We start from the raw sequence: 21,114 nt of genomic DNA on the forward strand, positions 1-21,114 counted from the left end.
TGAAATTAGATATAGCTAAAGCTTATGACAGCGTCGAACATTCAATTCTACTAGATATTCTGCAGCGTCGTAATTTTCCCTATTATATAACCGCATGGGTGGCAGAATTTTTGCGATCAAGAGAATTTTATTGCTTTAAGGACGGATGTTCTTCGTCTAAATTCAGACAAACTCGCGGAGATCCCCAAGGATCTGTCCTATCCCCAATGTTGTTTAATATATTAATTAGCTCTATCCCCACTTGTCAGGACGTGCACGTTTACGTGTATGCAGATGACATTGCATTCTTTGCTAATAAAGCCTCTGGTTCTTTTGTAGCGTGAGGCTCTACGCCTATGTCTGGGACTCCCCAGGTTTGTGGCTATTAATGTTATCTACCAAGAAGCGCGCCTTCCAACATTGCCCTGCAGATTTCGCATCTTAACAGTTCAAGCATTTCTGAAATTTTACAGCTTGCCGCTTAGACGATCTGAATACGCATTCATTGATGATCCAAATTCCTTCTTCCTTGCTCATTGGCCTCGATTTCACACTGCACAGATCATATTTGTTCAAAAAGAATTAGATCGCCTGAATGTGAACATTCGAGAGGTAATTCCGTCAACCGAATCACATCAGAATATTAAGATAGATTTTGATGACATATTCCCCCCCAACTCTAAGTATCAATCTGCCACTTTTTTAAATAACCTGTTGCAAGATTACCTAGCACACGTGCAAACAAATAACATAATAGCTACAGACGCTTCAGTGAACAACGAAAAGGCGGGCGTAGGCATCTTCTCGCTTCGGCTTGGCTGGTCATTCTCCTTGAGACTGCCAGACTTCACACCTGTTTTTGAAGCCGAGCTTTTAGCAATTCCTTTAGCGCTTCGGAAACTCCCGTCGAACTCAATAAGTGCAGTTATTATAACAGATTCCCTTTCGGTCTGTACTTCGCTTACGGCTTCACCCAATTCGCCACCACTAAAGACGTTTCTAACATTAGTTCCTCCGCAGTTGAATTCTCTAAAACTATTATGGGTACATGGACATTGTGGCTTACATTCAAATGAAATGGCAGACGCATTAGCGCGAGCATCCCTGAGTGGACCTATAATGCCTGTTCTTCCTTTGGTGGCTCACATAACAGCAATCAGATATAGAAAATATTCAATTCATAGAGATGTCAGTGAATCAATAACGACATGGACGGAATATCAGCACCTCAGATTTCCGTGGAAGATCCAGTGGTGTCCATCAAGACAATCAGAAGTAGCGATCACGAGATTACGCTGCCGTGTCCCTCCATTAAACCTATATTTACACAGGACTGGTCTGACGCTATCGCCTCTGTGCCCATACTGCCAAGAATCAGAATCACTAGATCATTATTTTTTGGTATGTCGACGATACAAATTGTTAAGAAAAAGACACCTAGAACTTCCGTTCGCAAAATTAGGGTTAAAATTATCACCAGAAATCATACTATCTTTCAGTGCGTCAGTTATAGGGGTCAGCCACAGGGACGTATTTGATGCCGTTTGCAGTTACATACAGTCAACAAAACAAATAACTTTTTAAGTTTTGTCTTGTATTTTGTTTGTTTTTGTATGTTTTCTTATCTCTCTTTCGTTATATTTTTTTTCTCATCGAATAAGTGGCACTTCAAAAAGAATAGGTGAACGTTTCAGCACGCAATTCTTGGCCAATCCCCCAGTGTGGGTATGAGCCATAACATGAGGCCATCATCATCATCATCATCATCATCAAGGCGGTGCAGCTCATGCCGATCTGAGCGAGGAAGGTGCGCGTGACAGCATCCGGAAGAACGCGGCGAGCGCCCGGCGTGCAGGGCGTGGTGGGAGCTGAACACCCAGGCCCAAGCTCGCTCTGGGCTCCCGCTTCGATCAAGGTGCCACATCTAGGTGTTCCCTTCATCCAGGGACTGGCCAACGTGAAGAAGGGACGCCACATCGTCTCCAGCACCGTGGCCAAGCTCGGCAACGAACTCGACACTTCACGGGCCTCGGTCGACGCAGCCTGGACGACAGCTTATAAAGGGTAATAACCGGCTCACTATCACGCAGCCAATGAGGTGATCACTAGTCACTCACATGATGTCATCATGGTTCTCATACAACCAGCACTTCATTTGATAAGCATGCCGGCAGTTTAGGATAGTGCATGCGTGAGAAGCGTGGTGACGTCACGAGAGTCACTAGTGATCACGTCAACTTGAGTCAATGATAGGGAGCAGGTTTTTAAGCTTTGAAAGCGATTTCCTTCGATATGTTAGTAGGCAGGTTAGAAGTTGACCAAATCCTAGATGACCTAGTGACCTAATCATGTCACTCAAGAATAAGCTGTTACATTCTCAGAACCATTTCGTTTGATATGCATGTTGGAAGCATAAGAATGTATGCAAGACACAAGCCTAATGAGCTATATTGAATCGCTTAGTGATTATGTCAGGTGCCTGAGTAATCGTGAGCTAGTTTTTACCCTTGCGAACGATGTGATCGATGTGCAAGACTATAGGGAAGGAAATTACATGTCATGATCGCAACCCAATTCGCGTAATATCCCTCACGATTCTGACTCACTTATGTGGGTCACTCTTGTCACTCGGAAATGCGACTCGAAAAGGAGGAAATGAGCGAGCTGTATAACACACGAAAATGTTTCTGAAGCAGCTTTGACGACACCGGTAGCGCGGAAACTGCTCCCATAGTGCTGACGTCAAAATAGTGATCACATCAATGAATAGACGGCATTCATGACGCCTGTTACCTCTTCTGCAAGAATTACTTGTTTCTCAATCAATGTCCAACAGGATTAAATTGACTGGCACTGGGATTAAAATGTGTGGCACTTGGATTAAAATGGCTGGCGCAAGGATTAAATGAGTTGGCACGCGGATTAATTCGGATGGCGCTGGGATAAAATGTGGTGGCGCCTGGATTAAATTATTGGCACTTTGATTAAAAATGCTGGCGCTCAGATTAAATTGGCTGGCACCTGGATTATTTTCAATGGCGTTTGGATTAAACTGAGCGGTAAAAGCTGCAGGTCAGCGTAGACGATTTTTATCCACTACTGCGCAAGACAAACACAGGTCTTCCTCCTCGTCGCATTACCAGGCAAATTCTTTCCAATGGCAGTTATAAGTTCCCCAGGGCATTGTCGCAAAGGGCTGGGTTATTCTAGTTTGCGTTCTATGCTTCGCTTTTGCTTGTCCTCGTGAGAATATATGTTCTTAATGTAATGCATTCTTCTCCGGATGCACTCCCTTTTCTTGCGGGTGTCTCGCTGCTTAAGTACGCGAATCTCGATGATAGTGCAGCTATGTTTTTATTTTTTTTGAGCGATTCTGCTGTGACAGCCCTCAAAATTAGGGTGCCATATGGATGATTGGGTATGTGAACTGCTGCCAGTGGATAAGTGCCAAATGGCTTTAATTTGCTTTCAATATTCTTTTATCCTATCATTTTAAACGTTCTATTTGTTATTGTAAACATAAAAACTGCAGCATATTGTCCTGGCCTGATCATTCACTACACAACATTTGCATTATGCATAGAGCCGTTGTCTACAAATGATGAATGGTTCGCATTATCTTAAAGTCAACTGCACTCGACTCTGCCCCCATATTTTTGTTCCCTCCGTAAAACTGCAGAGAGCATCATTTTTCTTTTTTTTAATCTGAATTTATGAAGCACCATTAACATGAGATGACTAGCTTTGTCGCGGCTACGGAACAGTATATTTAAAGTAGATAAGACAGAAATGTTGGGCCGCTCTAAAGGAGATTTAGTTTGTAGGAATAGCTCTTCGTGAGATGTAACTAACACATCACGTTTGTTACCTTTAGTCGATCTAGAAAATGCTCTTTATAAAATTTCCATTTTGATTGGTACTCCGTTACGCACTTGTAAGCCTTCGATACGCTTCGATCTTCTTTAACTGTTCTGACAACGTCTGTTGAAAGTATTCTGGTTATAAATTTAAGCATTGAAAATTTCTGGAAATTAGCTCTCTGTGGGATATGCAAGTGATCTTATTCAGGTCAGTATAGCTGTTGCCTATGCAGTGGCATAGCTAGGTCGTCTGGCACCCGGGGCCGCTGCGTATGGCGCGTCTGATTCCTGCCGCTCGGGGCCCTGCATTCAAGGTGATTCGCGGCGGATACAGACTTTAGGCGTAACGAGGAGCTCCGTGTGCGCTATGTTCTCGGCGCTTAGTTCGCATTGGAGCGAGAGGCAGCACGAAAGGCAAATCGCTCGCTGCCGCTCTTACTCATCCCAGTGTTTCGATAGCGATTGCCCGCGGCCATCCAATGAGATTAGTTCATGTTTGTCGGTGCGCGCGTGGCACCATGCTTGTTAATTTTGTTAAGCGCGCACGACCGCTAATTCAACTGCCCTTACTTCATATATTGCTGCCTAATAATTTGCTATCGCAATCGATTTGCCTTTCGGGCGAAACTGCGACTTAATATGGTGACTGGAAGAAGCGCCAATGATTCTTGCGTTGGTTATCGATGTTTTCCGCCGAGCAGGCTTTGTGGTAATTTTGTTTGTGTGGGGCAGACCACTATCTTAAGATAGCGCAACCGAAACATTTGTAACGTTGTAAGTGTAACAACGATGACCGCTATCTTAAGATATCGTAACCGAAGCATTTGCAACGTTGTAAGTGTAACAACGCTGAACTTGTTATATACCAGCCCTTATTGTTCTCCAAACTATCTAAAAAACGAAAATTGTCTCCACACGACATAAGCCGATCATGTATAAGAAACTTTTACTGGTTTTCCAGAAAGAAAGCTTCGCTGTCGAAGAAACATTCATCCTGGCGCGAGACTCGAAGGCCGTCGAGTGCCTTTCCGGGCCGGTTCCTCTGTCGTCTCAGCTATCCAGGAGGGTACTCGATCACGTACCGTGGTCAAGTTGGTTGACAACTGTAAACAGGCAGACATATCAGCGCAGCGTTTGATACTCGGACAAGGACGAAGTTTGTGTGGGCTTCCGTTGTAACTTCGGCTATAAAACAATTAATTGTGGGGTTTTCCGTGCCAAAACCACTTTCTGATTACGAGGCACGCCGTAGTGGAGGACTGCAGAAATGTCGACCACCCGAGGCCGCATTTCGCCTTCATCGAAATGCGACCGCCGTGGCCGGGATTCGATCCCGCGACCTCGTACTCAGCCCCACCGCCATAGCCACTGAGCAAGCACGGTGGGGGCCTCCGGCTATAGTGTCGGGTGGGTGATACATTTTGTAATGCAGTTAGCATTATTAGCCTACTTGAGCCAATCTCTCGCGCACTCAGTCTGTCTGTCTGCTTGGCTGTGTACTTGACCCCGCTCTTAATTTAAACAAACGCCTCTGAAACTTCCTTTAGTCATCTCGCCACCGTAATCATGCTATCTACGCTCAATCGTGATCATAGGCTGTCATTTCATTGCGCTGTGACACAGCCATTGTCATGCATTCGTTGACATACCGTCGTCGGGATGCCGCTATGCTTGCCATATTGTCGTCATCCCTGCTTCGCAATCCGACCATCGTCTTGCTGTCGGCTTCACGTCATCGTCCTCATACGCTCTTTGTCGGCTTATCTATTCATGCCGTAATGGGAATGTGTGGGATCGCTTGTTTTTTAACGGAACATAGTTAGTCACGCAGTAGCAAACCATATTCTTAAAATGAATCCAGGCTGTGTTTACATCGATGGACGGGTCGGAGGTTATTTCAGTAAAAGCTTGAAATTCGAGCGCAAGGTGGGTTAGTATGCTGGCGTCATCCGCCTTCTCGAAGTTGGGTACCATAGACGTATTACAAGGCGTTCTTAATGAGCAGTCCAGAGGCAACAAGCATAGCGGTATGTTGTGATCTGAAATGCCTTCAATAATTTCTGTCTGTGCTTGGTGCCCTGAAAAATGATCGCTGATTAGTATAAGGTCAAGGATATTGTTTGCGGAAGCTTGCTTACGCGTCGGTTCTAGGATTATTTGGTGAAGGTTAAATGATAACATTAGGTCAAACAGAATTTCTGAAGAAGATGATGCGTGATGCATAGTTATCCAGTCCACGTCTGGAAGGTTAGTCTCCCATAAGGATGATTCTAGAGTTGTTAGCATATCGGTGTAGAAACTCATGAATGGCAGAAATGCTCTCATCACCCGAAGAGGGGCTTCTATAGAAGCAACCCACACAAATAGTAGTACTGTTACAAAGAATCCTGCAAAACACGCTTTCAGCACCTGACACATCGGGCAGTAAAACAAATGGAAGGTTTTTCTTAATCACAAGAGCCACGCCACCACCACGGGAACTCCGATCTTTTCGAATGACTGAATAGTTAGGTGGAATGATTTCATGGTTGGAAACATCCGGTGAAAGCCACGTTTCCGTGACGGCGACTATATCAGGTTCGCGATCAGTTAACAGGTTTTCGAAAGATTCTATTTTGTTTAGTAAGCTTCTTGCATTTACATTTATGATTGTTAGTTGTCTTATCGAGCTCTTCTCCGCGTCATTGGCTGGCCATTTATTTTGCTTGATTCCGCTTCGTTTTCTTTAAGGGGTACTTTGTCATTGGTTTCTTCGTCCCAAACAAAGGCGCGACTGTTAATGTACAGTTTGTCGAAGGCAAGGGAGACTTTGTCGTGTTTGTCGCGATTTTCTTTGGCACTATTCCAGTTTCTTTCTAATGTCTCGTATGTTAGGAGAAAAATCTTCCCCGATGGCAAATTTTGAACCTTTAAGTTTAAAACCTTTCTTCAATATTGCCGATTTGTCGCGGGAATTTAGAAGTTTAAAAATTACCGGCCTAGTCTTTTTCTTTTGCGGTCTGCCCAACCGGTGTATGCGTTCTATGGTAACTGCAGGGTCCAGCTCTAGGATATCTTGTATGATATCTCCGCTAACTATCTGCTCAAGACTGTCGCTTGCTTCATCTTCTGATTCCTGTATGCCATAAACAATTAAGTTAGCTCTCCTGCTTCTATTCTCAAGGTCATCGATTTTTTGTTCCATTGTTTCTATTACGCGACACATGCGGGAAATCTCGGTCTGACAAGATTGTACTTTATTTTCTAGAAGTGCAATGGCATCTAATTTGGTCCCTATATCTGCAAGACGTTCTTCCTTTATTTCTTTGGCATCAGCAGCAATTTCCTTTAGTTGCCTAACGATGTCCTTTAGTTCAGGGCCGGGGTTTGTTTCGACTCTCCCGATAACAGTAGCAACTTCCACAGAAACACAGCCATATCAAACACCCCGTGACATAGCTGCGGGCACGGCAGCACCACCAAAAAACGGTTGCTAGTGCGGAAGCATTTTCCAAAAGGCCTTCTCACCTGCACAACGAAGATGAGGGGATTAGTGCACCGCATGCTAGTAGTGCCGCCGTGCCCACTGCCGATGTAGTGCCCGTGCGGGATATATATGGTCCACTCTTGTGGTGGCGCTCGCAGCGGCTTATGCGCCGAACAGTCTGCGCATGTTGCCGTCTCAAGGTGACTTGGTCGATGAAGGTCTGATGATGTCAGCGTATCCCACACGTGGACGAGCGCTTCATTCACCGGTGGGGTGACAAAGGTTATCCCGGGATGGTCGATGCTGCTCTTGGTGCCATAAAAACACAGACCAAGGGCGAGCTGCACAACGAAGATGAGGGGATTAGTGCACCGCATGCTAGTAGTGCCGCCGTGCCCACCGCGTTTGTCGCCATTGTTGTCGTGCTGCGAAACCCATGAAAGGCCGCGCGGGAGCCGATCGGCTTTATATGGCAGAGTTGGGTAAAGGGCAATTATGCCTCTCGATTAGATGCGGGCGGTGAAATGAGGACATGCGCAGTGCAGCGTGGGAACAGGCTTAGTGCAGCCGCGCACTTGGATTGTTGCCATGTCTCGATGCAGCGGGAGGGCGTGATTTTGCGTTCACTACTGTTTCTACGGCGGATATGTTTGTGGGTACAAAAAATTGAATCGCTATTCCGGCCTGGCAAAATGGGATGTCCAGAAGCTGTTGAAAACCGCCACAACTGCTGAGGGCGGTTTGCAATGTTATATACCAGATGCCACATTTATGTGTGGCGTAAGGCTCAAATTACATGTCAGTGCGGCCGCATAAAGCGTTTGTATGCAGTGCGCCGGTAGCCGTTACGGTCACTGAACAGTTCTGTAATTTTGTTTCAGTTTCCGTAGTAATGAGTTAATCTTCGTATATTTTGTTGCAGGAGCCGGCGCCATGGATGTGCAAGCAGCCGCTGTGAAATTCAGCTGGTAGCATCCACTAACTTGTTTCATCATGAGAGCAAATAACGCTGCTTCTGCAATGGTGTTACGGGGATAGATGCAAACAAGAGGAAGCATACGTAAAATATACAATTGAATACCAATAACTGACTAAAGAACGAGAGTTGGCGACAGCTAAGAAATTGTCGCCGTCAGTTGCAGAACAGATTGGCCTCTTCTTCATAAATAGTGCTGATCCGTGGCAAAGCTCGTTTTACCGACTGCATAGAACTTCGGAAATAAATTTTCAACAGAAACAGAGTGATCCTTCAGATCACAGCTAGTCGTTGGACAATGGTAACAAAAAGAAATATTAAAATAAAGAAGTTTTATTTGTTGAGCACAGCTTTCAAAGCCCAGTTTGTCTGGGCGGGCAGTCAGGGTGAAGGGGTGATCTTTTCGGAGTGACAGTCGATACGAGACCTTCTATTTATTCTCAAGTACATGCAATCGACAAGACCTTGAATAGGAAGACAATGTTTTGCTTTTCCGTCATGACACCGCTTTTCTCTTTCTTTTCAGCTCCACGCTGGACCTATTCCTCATCGTGGTCGTCGTCGTGGGTAAACTATATTTTGTTTATGCACTCATTTGTGTAGTTGGCTACGGTTAGTGGAACAAAACAATGACCGCTAAATACCTAGCCTAATGTTATATATGTTCTACGCATCGCTTTGAGTCACCGTGGCTTTAGTATTTCAGGTGTACCATTGCTGGCGGGAGGGTATTACATATTTCCAATTGAGATATTGACAATGTACAACAAAGACACAGATATTTGGAACCGGCTGTGGTTGCTTAGTGGATATGGTGTTGGGCCGCTAAGTACGACATTGCAGGATCAAATCCTGGCCACAGCGGCCGCATTTCGATGGGGGCGAAGTGCAAAGACACCCTTGTACATATATTTATGTGCACGTTAAAGAACCTCAAGTGGTACAAGGCAATCTGGAGTCCACCACTATGGCGTGCCTCATAATCAGATAGTGGTTTTTGCACGCAAAACCCAATTAATTTTTTTAAAGCAGACATCGAGATTCAGGCATGTGTAGATGTATTCTAACCTGCAAATTGATCTCAAGCCATGTTCTCGTGATGCAAATACATAAATCTTTAGAAGGATCGACATTTGTGCGAGTTGGTACTGGTTGAACATCTTGAAGGGGCAGCGCAATATAGTGAAGAAAGAAGGCAGGAACATGTTGCACAACTCAGTTCGATCCGTTAAATTGTGTTAACTTTACCTTGTGCAGTGTGTAATGTCTTGTAGTCTTTGATCATCTTTTACCAAAGTGACGACAATATTTTCGTGCGATTTTGATGCTTTCTAGCTAGACCACTCACAAGCTACGCCGAAATCAGAATACCAAATCACGCAAAGAAACAGCGTTGTGGTGCGTGCAACTGCGCCACTCGTGAAGATGAAAACGATGTTAATTGCATTCTCGGGTTTTACGTGCCAGAACTGCAATAGGATTATGAGGCACGCCGTGGTGGTGTGCTCACGTATAATTTTGACTACCTAGGGCTATTTAACGTGCAATCAAAGCACGGTACGTGGGCATTTTGGCATTTCATCCCCAGCAGAACGCATCCACTGTGGTCACGATTGAGTGCATGCCGTCGGGCTTAGCAGCGCAACGCTACAGCCACTATGTCACCACGGTGGGTGAAGGCAATGTATGATGCTCGTTGGGGGAATAATTGTGGCCATCAGTGTATTTATAGATGTATATGTAAATAAATTCACGAATTCCATGCCACTTTTTTCATAGTGGAACGTATGCTTTCTTGCAGACTTTCGAAGAATTAGCAGATACCACGCACCAAATAGCCCTGATAATGGAATATTCCAAATGTTCGGCATTCCAAGGAAAAGATTTGGGATGCTGAACTAAAATACGGCTTGCTACATTTCCTTGAATTGAACAATGTCTCTTATATTCAGCGACTTCTATATCATTAATGGCAGTGGCTTGTCAAGGGAAATTTATGCGTTATGCCTGCATTTTAGTAGGTAAATTCAAGTTGGCCCAGAGCTAGAACTTCCTCTTAAGTTTTGATTGCAACAGTAGAACTCCACACTCTCAACAGGATATACGACGTCTCGGGGTGGAGCAGTGAAGCTTTTGCATTGTTGTCTTTCAAACCACGATATGCGTTTAGCTGCCTTTATTGGTGGCCGTCGAGTAACTTTGAGCCAAAAGCCAGAGCTGTTATCAAGACGAGAATATCCGGGCATTCAAACGAGAGCAAAACGAGATCATCCGGGCAACCAATCAAAACATTAAAATGCAGTCTCTGGCCCCGAACCCTTTATACAGGACCCCATTACATATGCCAGTTACTGCCCAAACAAAATATTATAAATATTGCTTCCGAGTTCTTATCTTATCTTATCTTATCGCTCAAGCTGTAAGTCCTAGTGTGCTGAACTGTTATTTGTCATTTCCAATGGCAGCGTTCAAAAGACAGCTACAGAATACCATATACACACTTCCTTGCCATCTTTTGGCGATGAGTGGTGAACGCCAGCAGCCCGCGAGCGGCGCGGCGCGGGTTTTGCATTACCTCAAGAGATGGCGCCACGCTGTGTGGCGTTTCGTTCAGGCGCTTCTGCATGGAGCGATGGCTTTGCGGTTCTAGTGCTGTGCTGCGAAGCACGAGGTGGCGATATGAGATGCTGGCCGCGGTGACGGCATTTCAGTGGTGGCGAAATGCAAAAACACCGGCGCCACGTGCAATGGGGGTACGGTAAACATCTCCTGGTGGTCAAAATTAATCCGGAGTCCCCCATTACGGCGTGCCTCATAATAATATCATGGTTTTGGCGCGTAGGACTATAGAATTCATTCTTATTCTATCTGGGCAGTACACCCTGTCGCCCTGGGGGCTTTCGCTGCCTGTCGTGTATCGTTGAGCCGGTTTTCTTTTTCTCGCTGGGTAGCGTCCATATGGCCCAGTGCGGATGTAGAACGCTCCATAAATAAGCATGCCGCTTAGTGCACTACAAGACAGGCGTCGGCCCGAAACCCTGGCTTGCGTGCTGAAGAACTTGTCGTTGGTCAAATAAGTGGCGTTCATGTATCATTGTGATAATGCATCGCTTCTATTTGAGTTCAATATATGCATACATATATATAGATATAATAAGCACCTGAACAAAATATCATTTCAAAATTATTTATGAATGGTTAACGAAATGCACTGTAGATTTGTTATGTGACAAAGTATTGGAGGAAATAAATAGCCAAGTCTGTCCGTATTGCTGTCGACACTATCAGTAGAAATCTTATCTGCCTACACGCTAGTATAAAGGTACCTTATTTCCAGAATCATCACGATTTCGCAAAGTGGCCCTCGGACTCAAGAGCCTGATAGTGACAGGAAGATCTCGAACGTCGAGATCACCGATGCAGCACGTATTATTTAATTAAGCCGCGGACGAACAACCTAAATTAGGGAAAATATTGTGAGCACCTCTCATTCCCAATTTTGTCTCGAATAAAGCCATATTTTTGCATGAAACATACCTTGCGAGATTTCTACAAAGGTCATTTGGCACTCGACAGAGATTGAATATAATATAGGCGCTTCGATTTGAGAATGCTGACTTTGTTGATGTAATGCTTTTTCTCTCATGTGCAGTGCTCCTCACTATTGTGCTTTTGGCCATCACGATCTGGCTGCTGTGGAACATTCTTAACATGCTCCACGGCAACAACGCACAATATGTAAGTATCCAATCTTTTCTATGCCCTCCGAACGAAAAATTTGTCAGTCGCGTGAGAGAACGAATGGGTGATCACCCCGTAACCAAGCAAAAAAATGCAATAGCTCCCACCCACGTAAGCCAGAGCCTACAAGCGCTCAGCAAAGTGAAGCGAACAGTGCATACATTCATTGGAATCACCCATACAATGCACAGAACATATGTTCCAATAAAGAACAATCTCAAAACAACAACTCAAACCTCAAAACAACAACTCAAAATCTCTGAAGTACTTGACTCGTCGGGACAAGTTGATATGCTCTTTTTAGATTTTAGCAAAGCGTTCGATAAGGTACCCCACGGAAAATTAATCTAGAAGCTCGAGTGCATTGCGCTCTAAAAACAAAGAGTTCCGGGCACTCTCTGCAAGACGTTCTTCCTTTATTTCTTTGGTATCAGCAGCAATTTCCTTTAGTTGCCTAACGATGTCCTTTAGTTCAGGGACGTGTTCACTGCACGTTCGTGCAGTGCTCGTGCAGTGGAAGACAGACGGAAGAAGTGGTATAGTAATTAGGTTGCATCATCATCAGCCGTGTGCGCATTGCTACGGGCGCTGCTTAATGGGAGTCACGACACTTTCTGAGGAAGTAACGCAGTGTCACGTGACACCTCCATATAATCACAAGAAGTAAATGTATAGAGGTCGCGTAACAGTGTTGCATTGCGAAACCTATTTCTATACACGTGGCCCAAAAAGCGGTAGGCCCGAGTTAACAGTAACACTTGCTGATGATTAAAATTAGCGCAACAAAAAAAAAATGCACTCAGGTGCGTTGTCTTTTTTTGCAAGCCTAACAATTAATTATTCTTAACAGTAACCCACGCAGTGTAACTGCGTTGACGCATGGCTCGATGGAGGACCGGCTAGATATACCATTCGTATACATGAAGGTTATAAGGTTATATCGGCCAGTACTTTCACAGCAACCTCTTTGCATAAATGTATCGGCTTCGTTAAGCGATAGTTCTATTCTTTTGACTCACGATTCCTATATAGTGTTCTTCATCTATCCATGTAATAGAACAGATGTCCGCTTTAGTCAACCTATTTCGGAACGCATAGAAAAGGTAGCAGACGACTTGGAAGTCAAAATAGTCGAGTCCGCCGGAGTTACGTATTATCCGACCGACACCACGTGCCGGCGGCACGCGATCTCACTCGTGGCATTCGTTCCCGTGCCTCCCCGCCCTGTAGGTGGACTACTGGAGCCTGGGCGTCCTCCTCTACACGCTGGTGTACGGCGCCATGCCCTTCGACGGCAGCAACTTCAAGCGGCTCGTGCGTCAAATCTCCGAGGCGGACTACTACGAACCGAAGTGGAAGTCTGGTCAGTATTTATTACTATACCTTTACGCGATAATGGCGAGTAGGCTTCTATTGTCTGCAGAGACGCCGCCTGTATATAGAACGCGGAAGCGATCGCCGCCGTGTAACCACGCCTCGGCGTTGCGCATCAATTGCCCATCAATTTCGCGTTACCTTAACAGGCTTCCAAACGGACGTAAAGAAGAGGAAGGGCGAGGTGCGGTAAGGGAAGCGGGAAGTGTTTTCGTCGAGGACGTTCAGGTGCGGCTATCTGCACGAAGGCGGCGAAAACAATTTGCGAGTGCGTCGAAAAGCACGGCACGCGCTCAACGATCAATGCTGCCGTATACGCGGGGCAAGTGCGCAGATCGCAGCTTTCTCGCTTGGCATGTAGGTCGTAAGTTTCTAAAAATCGTTGTGGCTCCCTTTCATCGGGCAGTGCGTCGAGCAGTGCGCGGGCAGTGGGCAGCCTCATTTTGTCACACAATGTGTTCCCGTTAATGTTGATGAGCCTAATGCGTCGTAGAGACGAAAGCGTTTCAGGCAGACTATTCGTACCGACTGTTACATCAATAACTACGCCGGGTATACGTGACTACTTGCTAAATCGCTGGCTCGTTCCCCCCTCAAATCGTCATTGTAGGTCGTCATTGTAGAAAAAAAAAAAAAAAAAAAAAACGTTTTGGATCCCTTTCATCGGGCAGTGCGTCGAGCAGTGCGCGGGCAGCTGCTATAGCCTCATTTTGTCACACAATTTACTCCGGTTAATATTGGTGAGCCTAATGCGTCTTGGACACGATAGCGTTTCAGACAGACTATTCATACTGACTGTTACGTCAGTAACTACGCCGGGTATGCGCGATTCTACCTGCTAAACCGCTGGCTTGTTCCCCCTCAAATTACACATGGTGCTAGCACTTTGGAGCAAGTTCGGTTTAAAACGACGCCTGGGGGCGTATGTTTGATAGTCTTGGCCTTAATTAGTCACAGGGTGGGGTGCCAGCTGCGGCGGCGTTCGTTTCCGCTGCGGCCGAACGGTGGCGTCGACACGTTTTACGTGGAGCCGCCACAGACGACACCCATTCTTTTATTTACTGTGAAGTTAACCGAACGAAGTGGGGTAAGTAACGCTATTAAACCAAACTCGCTGCAAAATGCTACGTCTCGGTGAAATCTTAGCGCGAATGAGTGAGCGGTTTAACTAAGGGAGTCATATACACCCCGGACTGCACAGGAACGAGTAGTACCCCACATAACTTTATCATGAAATTCACAGCGAGGCAGATCAGACAATCCTAAATTCATCTTTATCAGCAAATGGCCACACGGGGCTTAGAGTGGCAAATGAGCATTAGCCTAAGAAAAAGTCTGAATGATAATTACACGCAAAAAAGAAGCAGTTATACCCTTTGTATACAGCATTAATGGCCATAACTTATCCACTGTTACAGAATACAAATACCTTGGTTTAGTAATTACGTCGGACCTTAGGTGGAATAGCCATGTAGCTCACATTAAGAAAAAAGCCATGAAGAAGCTCGGATACCTGAAGAGGACCTTGGCTAAATATACAAGTAATATAAAGCTATTAGCATACAAGACTTTCATCAGACCATTGTTAGCGTGCCCTACTCCTGTCTGGGACCCTTATACCCAAGCAAGCATAAATATTATTGAAATGGTACAGCGGAAATCAGTCAGGTTTATTTTTAATTCCTACCGCCGTCATACATCAGTTAGCGCTCTTTTACAGGAGGCGAACCTGGAAACCCTAGAGGTAAGACGGTATCGAGAGAGACTCAAAATGCTATATTTAATTCATCGGGAGCATGTAAAGCTAGATAAAAAATTGTATATTACCCCATGTAGCCGGCGCCCAACGCGTCCCTTACATTCATTCAGGTTAGACGAGTATTCGCACCATACCACTTTATTTAAGCAGTCGTTTTTCCCCCGAACCATCCATGACTGGAACGCCCTGCCTGAAAACGTTCTTCAAACTCAACCTTATCGTCCTTTGTGCACGCTCTCATTAATCTATGACCCGAAACGTTCCCCACGATCTCTGTCCTATTCCATATACTATGTGATACAGATCATATCATGTTAAGGGAACCCTTATTTTTTGTGCATAAGCCATTGTGCAAATATGTGCTGTATTGCAGAATTTTTTTATATTGTTGTTTATTGCTGTTTCTTTTTTTTTTCATTATAACAAGATGACGCTTTGCTTGTTTCCACCCTTTTCTTCTTTTTTTACTTTTTTACTTTTTTTCTTTCTTGTGTTTCACATGTTATTAGGTTGTTAAACCCTTTATGTTTATCCCACTCCTGCCTAGGGCCGATAAAACAGGCTGGCAGTACGAAATAAATAAATAAATAAATAAAATTCACACTGTCTCCCCCTCCTCCCCCCCCCCCCCCTCTTTCCTCTACTGCGCAGACGCGTCGGGGCTGATCCGTCGCCTCCTGACCGTGGACCCCGCCAAGCGAGCTACGGTCATCGACATATGCCAGGACCGCTGGGTCAACCAGGGCTTCGACCATTCCTTGCTGCAGCTCGCCGAAGACATGTCCAACCTGACGCTCGTGCGGCTCGACCTGCTGCTGGCGCTGGCGCCGGCCTCGCCGACGCCCGAAGAAGCGGCGTTCGACAAGGCGGCGAACCCGCCGGACGGCGCAGAGAAGAGCGACAGCTTCGACTTCCAGCCGGCCGTGGAGGCGGCGGCCGAACAGGAGGAGGCGCTCAAGAACGACGACTCGGCCGACTTCATACCGGCCGCGCTGGCGGCCGAGCTCGAGGGCCAGAACATCAAGCGCCAGTGTTCCACCGACGGCGGCAGCCTGATGAGGATGTCGAGCGTCTCCCACAAGAACAAGAAGGTGCGTACGTCCGACTCGTCTAGGAGGTCCAGCGTGGGGCTCCTGGGAGGACCCTTCGTGCACGACGACGAGGAGTTCGACGACGAGCAGCCGCAGAAACCGCCCGCCGAGAGCGAGGTTCGAGACGAATCCGGCGCGAAGGAGAATGACGACGCAGCGGCGCCGACTCGACAGGATGAAGGGGACGTCCAGGAAGCCACGGAAGCCCCCGAAAGCCCGGAGAGACCGATGGAGCACGGAGAGGCGACGGCCAACAGCGAAGCGGCCCCGAAAAGGGAGGAACAGCCGCCCCGGAAGGACGACGCGGACAAACCAGCCGCGCAGGCCGACGCGGCGCCCAAGGACGTGACCACGCAGGCGGAAGCGATCGCCGTTGCCGCCCCCGCTGGGACAGCCGAGACCGCCGCCGAGGAGCAGCCACCGTCGGTGGCGCCGGTGCTGGCACAACGAGGCTCGGGAGTGCGCTGCCCCGGCAAGATAGTCATTCCAAAGTGCCTGAGCTCGCAGGCGTCGCCGGCGACGAATTCGGCGTCTCCAAAGTTCAAGGACACCAAGAAACCGCCACTCCCGCAGACGCCGAAGTCGGCCGCCGTAGAACCGCCCAGTCTCGTTACTACGGAACCGACTGCCGCAGCGGCGGAAGAGTCCGCCGCACCGGAGAAAGTGGGACACAAGAGAGTCATTCCCGTGCCTAAACGGCCCAAGAGTAAGGGTCCGCTCAGCGCCAGCCCCAGGGAAAGGGAGGACATCGCGTTCCCCGCAGCCGCAAGCGAAGCTCAGTCCGACAAGTCGCCGTCCGTGGAGAGGAAGCGAGACGCGGCAGCTTCCAGGGGCATCCTGCGCAGGAGCGCGTCCAAGCCGCAACGCGAGCTGTCCACGGAAGAGGGCAGCAAGGAACCGGAAGTAGACAACGTTCTCCAGAGCACGGCGGAGATCACGCTCAGTAACCGGAAGAAAGCCGAGCAAGAGCAGAATCAGTCTTCCGCCCTGTGGAACAACGCGACTCCGGGCACGCCGGAAGAGGAAATTCCCGAACCGGACGGCCCGCCGAGAAGACCTTCTCCGGAAGGTTCCTCCGCGGACGAGCACGCCAGGCTGGTCGCGGACTCGCCCGTGCGCAGCTACAAGAAGTTCACGTTCGGCAAGGACGGCACGTGCATCACGGAGAGTGGCCGCGTCTACGCGCAGCCAAAGTCGGACGGCTCGTGGACGACCGTGGAGAAGAAGACCAAGATCACGCGCAGGCCCAGCAACGCGACCAGCGTGGACGAAGAGGTGGTGCGCACTCCGGGCCCGCCGCCCAAGGACCAACTGACGGTGCCGCGGTCGGCCAGCGGCAGCTCGTCCGAGTCGACCGACATCTTCAACCACATGTTCCCCGACTGGCGCACCTCGAGTCCGTTCGGTAACCTCATGCGAATGAAGAGCTCGATCAAGAAGCTGAACAAGGGCTCCCTGTTTCGCGGCGCGGACCCGTTCACCGGCATGGAGACGTTCCGACGAGAGCGGACGCCCGAGAAGCGGGCCCGCGAGTGGGGCAGACGTGGCGGCGGCGGTCAGGGGTCGACGTCGACCGACAGGGACTCCTCGGACGAAGACGACTTCGACCTGCACTTCGACCACTCACACCCGCAAGCTCTGTTCCAGTTCATGCGCAACATGAGCCGCGATTTCCGCAACCACTGCAAGAGCTTCCTGCCCGCATCCACCTCTCCATTCTCGAGGTCCGGCAAGGAGCCGTCGTCGCAGTCCTCTCGGCCCCAGAGGGAGACCTTGCTTCGGTTCGTGGTCGACAAGCCGTCGAAAGCGACCGGTAGCGAGCCCGGAACGCCGCACACCCGCGCCATGGGCGGAGATCCCTTCTCCAAGCGGTCGTCGGGAGTCTGGGACCCCGTCGACAAGGCGTCGCTCTTCGGCACGCTGCGCAGGAACAGGTTTCAGGACCTGCCCGGACGTCACCACGGCGACCGCGGCACGTCGCTGGACCGCGGCGCTGGCAACCCCGACTTCTGGGGCGTCCACCAGGACCCGGAAAGAACGCGACACCGAGTCGGAAAGTGGCTGCACCTGTCCAACGACAACGGCAACCCGCAGCAGTCGCGCGGCGACGAAGGCGCCCCGCGGTGCCAACAGAAGTACAACCGCTCGCAGAGCGACAAGTTCAACCTGGGCGAGGAAAGCCGACCCGTCTACCAGAGCGAGATCAGCGTGGAGAGCAACAGGACGGCGCCTCCGGGCGCGCCCTGCAGCCGCTCCCTGAGCGTCGACGAGCGCGGTGGCGGCCGCAGGCCCCTGGTCCGGATGCAGGTGTCCATCAACAACCGGAGCAGCAACCCGAACGCGCACATCGTCATCACCACGTCGCCGAGCACGGTGCGCACCGAGTGCGGGCTCTGGCCCCAGGACGAGCGCCGAGACGAGGGCGACTCTCCGGGCGCCGACTCGTCGCTCCTGGAAGCGCTGCAGACGCGCGGACTCCGAAGCCTGCTGTCGCAGCGCAGCGGCTCCCTGGCGCGCGAAGTGAGCCCGAGGCGGGGCGGCGGCGAGCCGCCGGACCGCCCAGCGCAGGCCGAGCGAGGTAAGCCTGCGGCCGGATCGAGCCTTGCCCCGCCCGAGACACCTGCATGCTGCATGGACACTAACTCTGCTAAGGAGCCCGCGCCCCCCAGCACGCAACAGCGGCCCAAAATCATCCCCATTTCGGTAGAACGGAGCACGAGCGACGCCAGCGTGCCCAGCCCCGGCTCGCGCAGTCCGGGAGAAGAGAGCGTCCAGGAGCGAATCCATCGGAAAAGCTTCTACCCGCGCTTCCACGACGACCCCAGGGCGGCCGCCAGGCGCCGCTCCGCGCTTTGGGACACAGAGTACTCGGGCCTCTGGAGCCAGGAGCTCAGAGACCGGGACGACGCCGCGCTCCTGAGGAAGTCTCGAAGCCTGTGGGACAACCACGTCCGAGAGCCTAGAAGCCGGTCTGTCGCCAGAACCGCGGGGGCCGCCCCGTTGTCGGTTGCGCCCCAGCAAGCTAGCCGACACGGCCACTTGTGGGACCTCAGCTTCGACGACGACGCGGGCATTCCGGGCTGCAGCGGAAACGGCAGCAACCACCGCTGCAACAGGAATGAGTCCAAGGACTTTGATAGCCTCGAAAGTGATGGGCCTCCGTCCTAGGAACTTGAGCATGGCGTGTGTGTTAATTAAATTGGTGGGAGCTCCTCCCGCATAGTGTCGCATGGCGTTGCGTGGCGCACAAGGCAATGCAAGCTGCTCACAGAAGCGCTAGTCTTTCTTTTTTTTTTCTTCCCTGCTCTCCTCTTCGACCGACATTCGGTCTATGCACTCAGTTTTCGGCATACTGTGGCTGGGAACCAATGCTGGACCATGTAATGGCCGCTAGCTGCTGTGACTGGAGCTCAATGCACCAGGTCCAAGAGGGCTCCCTTAAACTTAGGGAAAGCGAACAAAATAGTTGTGTTTTTGTACCAAAGCAATGTGTGAGTGCGAAGAGCGACGCATTTAGAGCTTGCACCTAGCAGTTACGTATCGCCCCAGGGTAAATCCGTGCTCGCAGACTCCGTGTCATGATATGCTGATGTGGCGTGCACTGTTGGTACGCCCTAACACAGTCATGTTCTTTTTTTTTAATCAGTGGCATGCTGGTCATTTATGAGAAATATTTCATAAGAATGGCATTCTGCACTGGCTCGGATATGTGAGCAGAAAAACTTTTGTACTTTGATATCAAAATGCTTCATTTCTGCCATCAACAAAGTTGTCATAATGTGGTGTTCAGCAACACAACGATCATGTTTTTTTTTTAATGAGCGATAATGCGCATCGTTACAGTGCTGTCTTGCAGTGTGCAAGCTTTGTTAGGTTATGCACCACTGTTAATTTGCGCAGAAGCAAACATCCACTTACATTGCATACATATCTGCTTTCTTGCCCGCAATGTTTGTAATGCTCAAACTCTCATGTCAGTCACCGAGTCCCTAAATGCATATCTGATTTGTAGCTTGAAGCTCATTTATACCCATTTTGGGCTTTGCACCTGTAGTGCAGATTTCTTTCGCGTGCGTTTTCATAAGCATGTCGAAATTAGAGCGCATAATTTACTATTTCCTTCAACCATTTTCGAGAAGACTCTTCAGAAATTTAGGCTTCAGCATCAGTTGGAGATATTTGGGGAAAAGCAGTGTTGTGTTATGTTAAGTACAGATAGTATTTAACACATCTATCACTAGGAGCTCTTATGAAGGTCATCATCATCATCATCATCATCATCATCATCATCAGCCTAGTTACGCCCACTGCAGGGCAAAGGCCTCTCCCATACTTCTCCAACTACCCCGGTCATGTACTAATTGTGGCCATGTTGTCCCTGCAAACGTCTTAATGTCATCTGCCCACCTAACTTTCTGCCGCCCCCTGCTACGCTTCCCTTCTCTTGGAATCCAGTCCGTAGCTCGTAGTGACCATCGGTTATCTTCCCTCCTCATTACATGTCCGGCCCATGCCCATTTCTTTTTCTTGATTTCAACTAAGATGTCGTTTACCCGCGTTTGTTGCCTCACCCAATCTGCTCTTTTCTTATCCCTTAACGTTACACCCATCATTCTTCTTTCCATAGCTCGTTGCGTCGTTCTCAATTTCAGCAGAACCCTTTTCGTAAGCCTCCAGGTTTCTGCCCCATATGTGAGTACTGGTAACACACAGCTGTTGTACACTTTCCTTTTGAGGGATAGTGGCAACCTACTGTTCATGATTTGAGAATGCCTGCCAAACGCACCCCAACCCATTCTTATTCTTCTGGTTATTTCAGTCTCATGATCCGGATCCGTGGTCACTACCTGCCCTAAGTAGATGTATTC

At 48.8% G+C, this 21,114-nt stretch overlaps 1 protein-coding gene across 1 annotated transcript; it reads left to right on the forward strand.

Annotated features, from left to right (window-relative positions):
- Positions 1–335: 335 nt before the first annotated feature.
- LOC126527871 (uncharacterized) lies at positions 336–20,326 on the forward strand. The gene is made up of 6 exons (XM_072284570.1): positions 336–353; positions 1,925–2,043; positions 8,808–8,848; positions 11,934–12,019; positions 13,253–13,385; positions 15,807–20,326. The coding sequence occupies exons 1-6, from the start codon at positions 336–338 to the stop codon at positions 19,412–19,414; spliced, it is 4,005 nt and encodes a 1,334-aa protein (XP_072140671.1). The 3' UTR covers positions 19,415–20,326.
- Positions 20,327–21,114: the final 788 nt, after the last annotated feature.

This window comes from Dermacentor andersoni, chromosome 9, assembly GCF_023375885.2.
Source record: "Dermacentor andersoni chromosome 9, qqDerAnde1_hic_scaffold, whole genome shotgun sequence".
NCBI lineage: Eukaryota > Metazoa > Arthropoda > Arachnida > Ixodida > Ixodidae > Dermacentor > Dermacentor andersoni.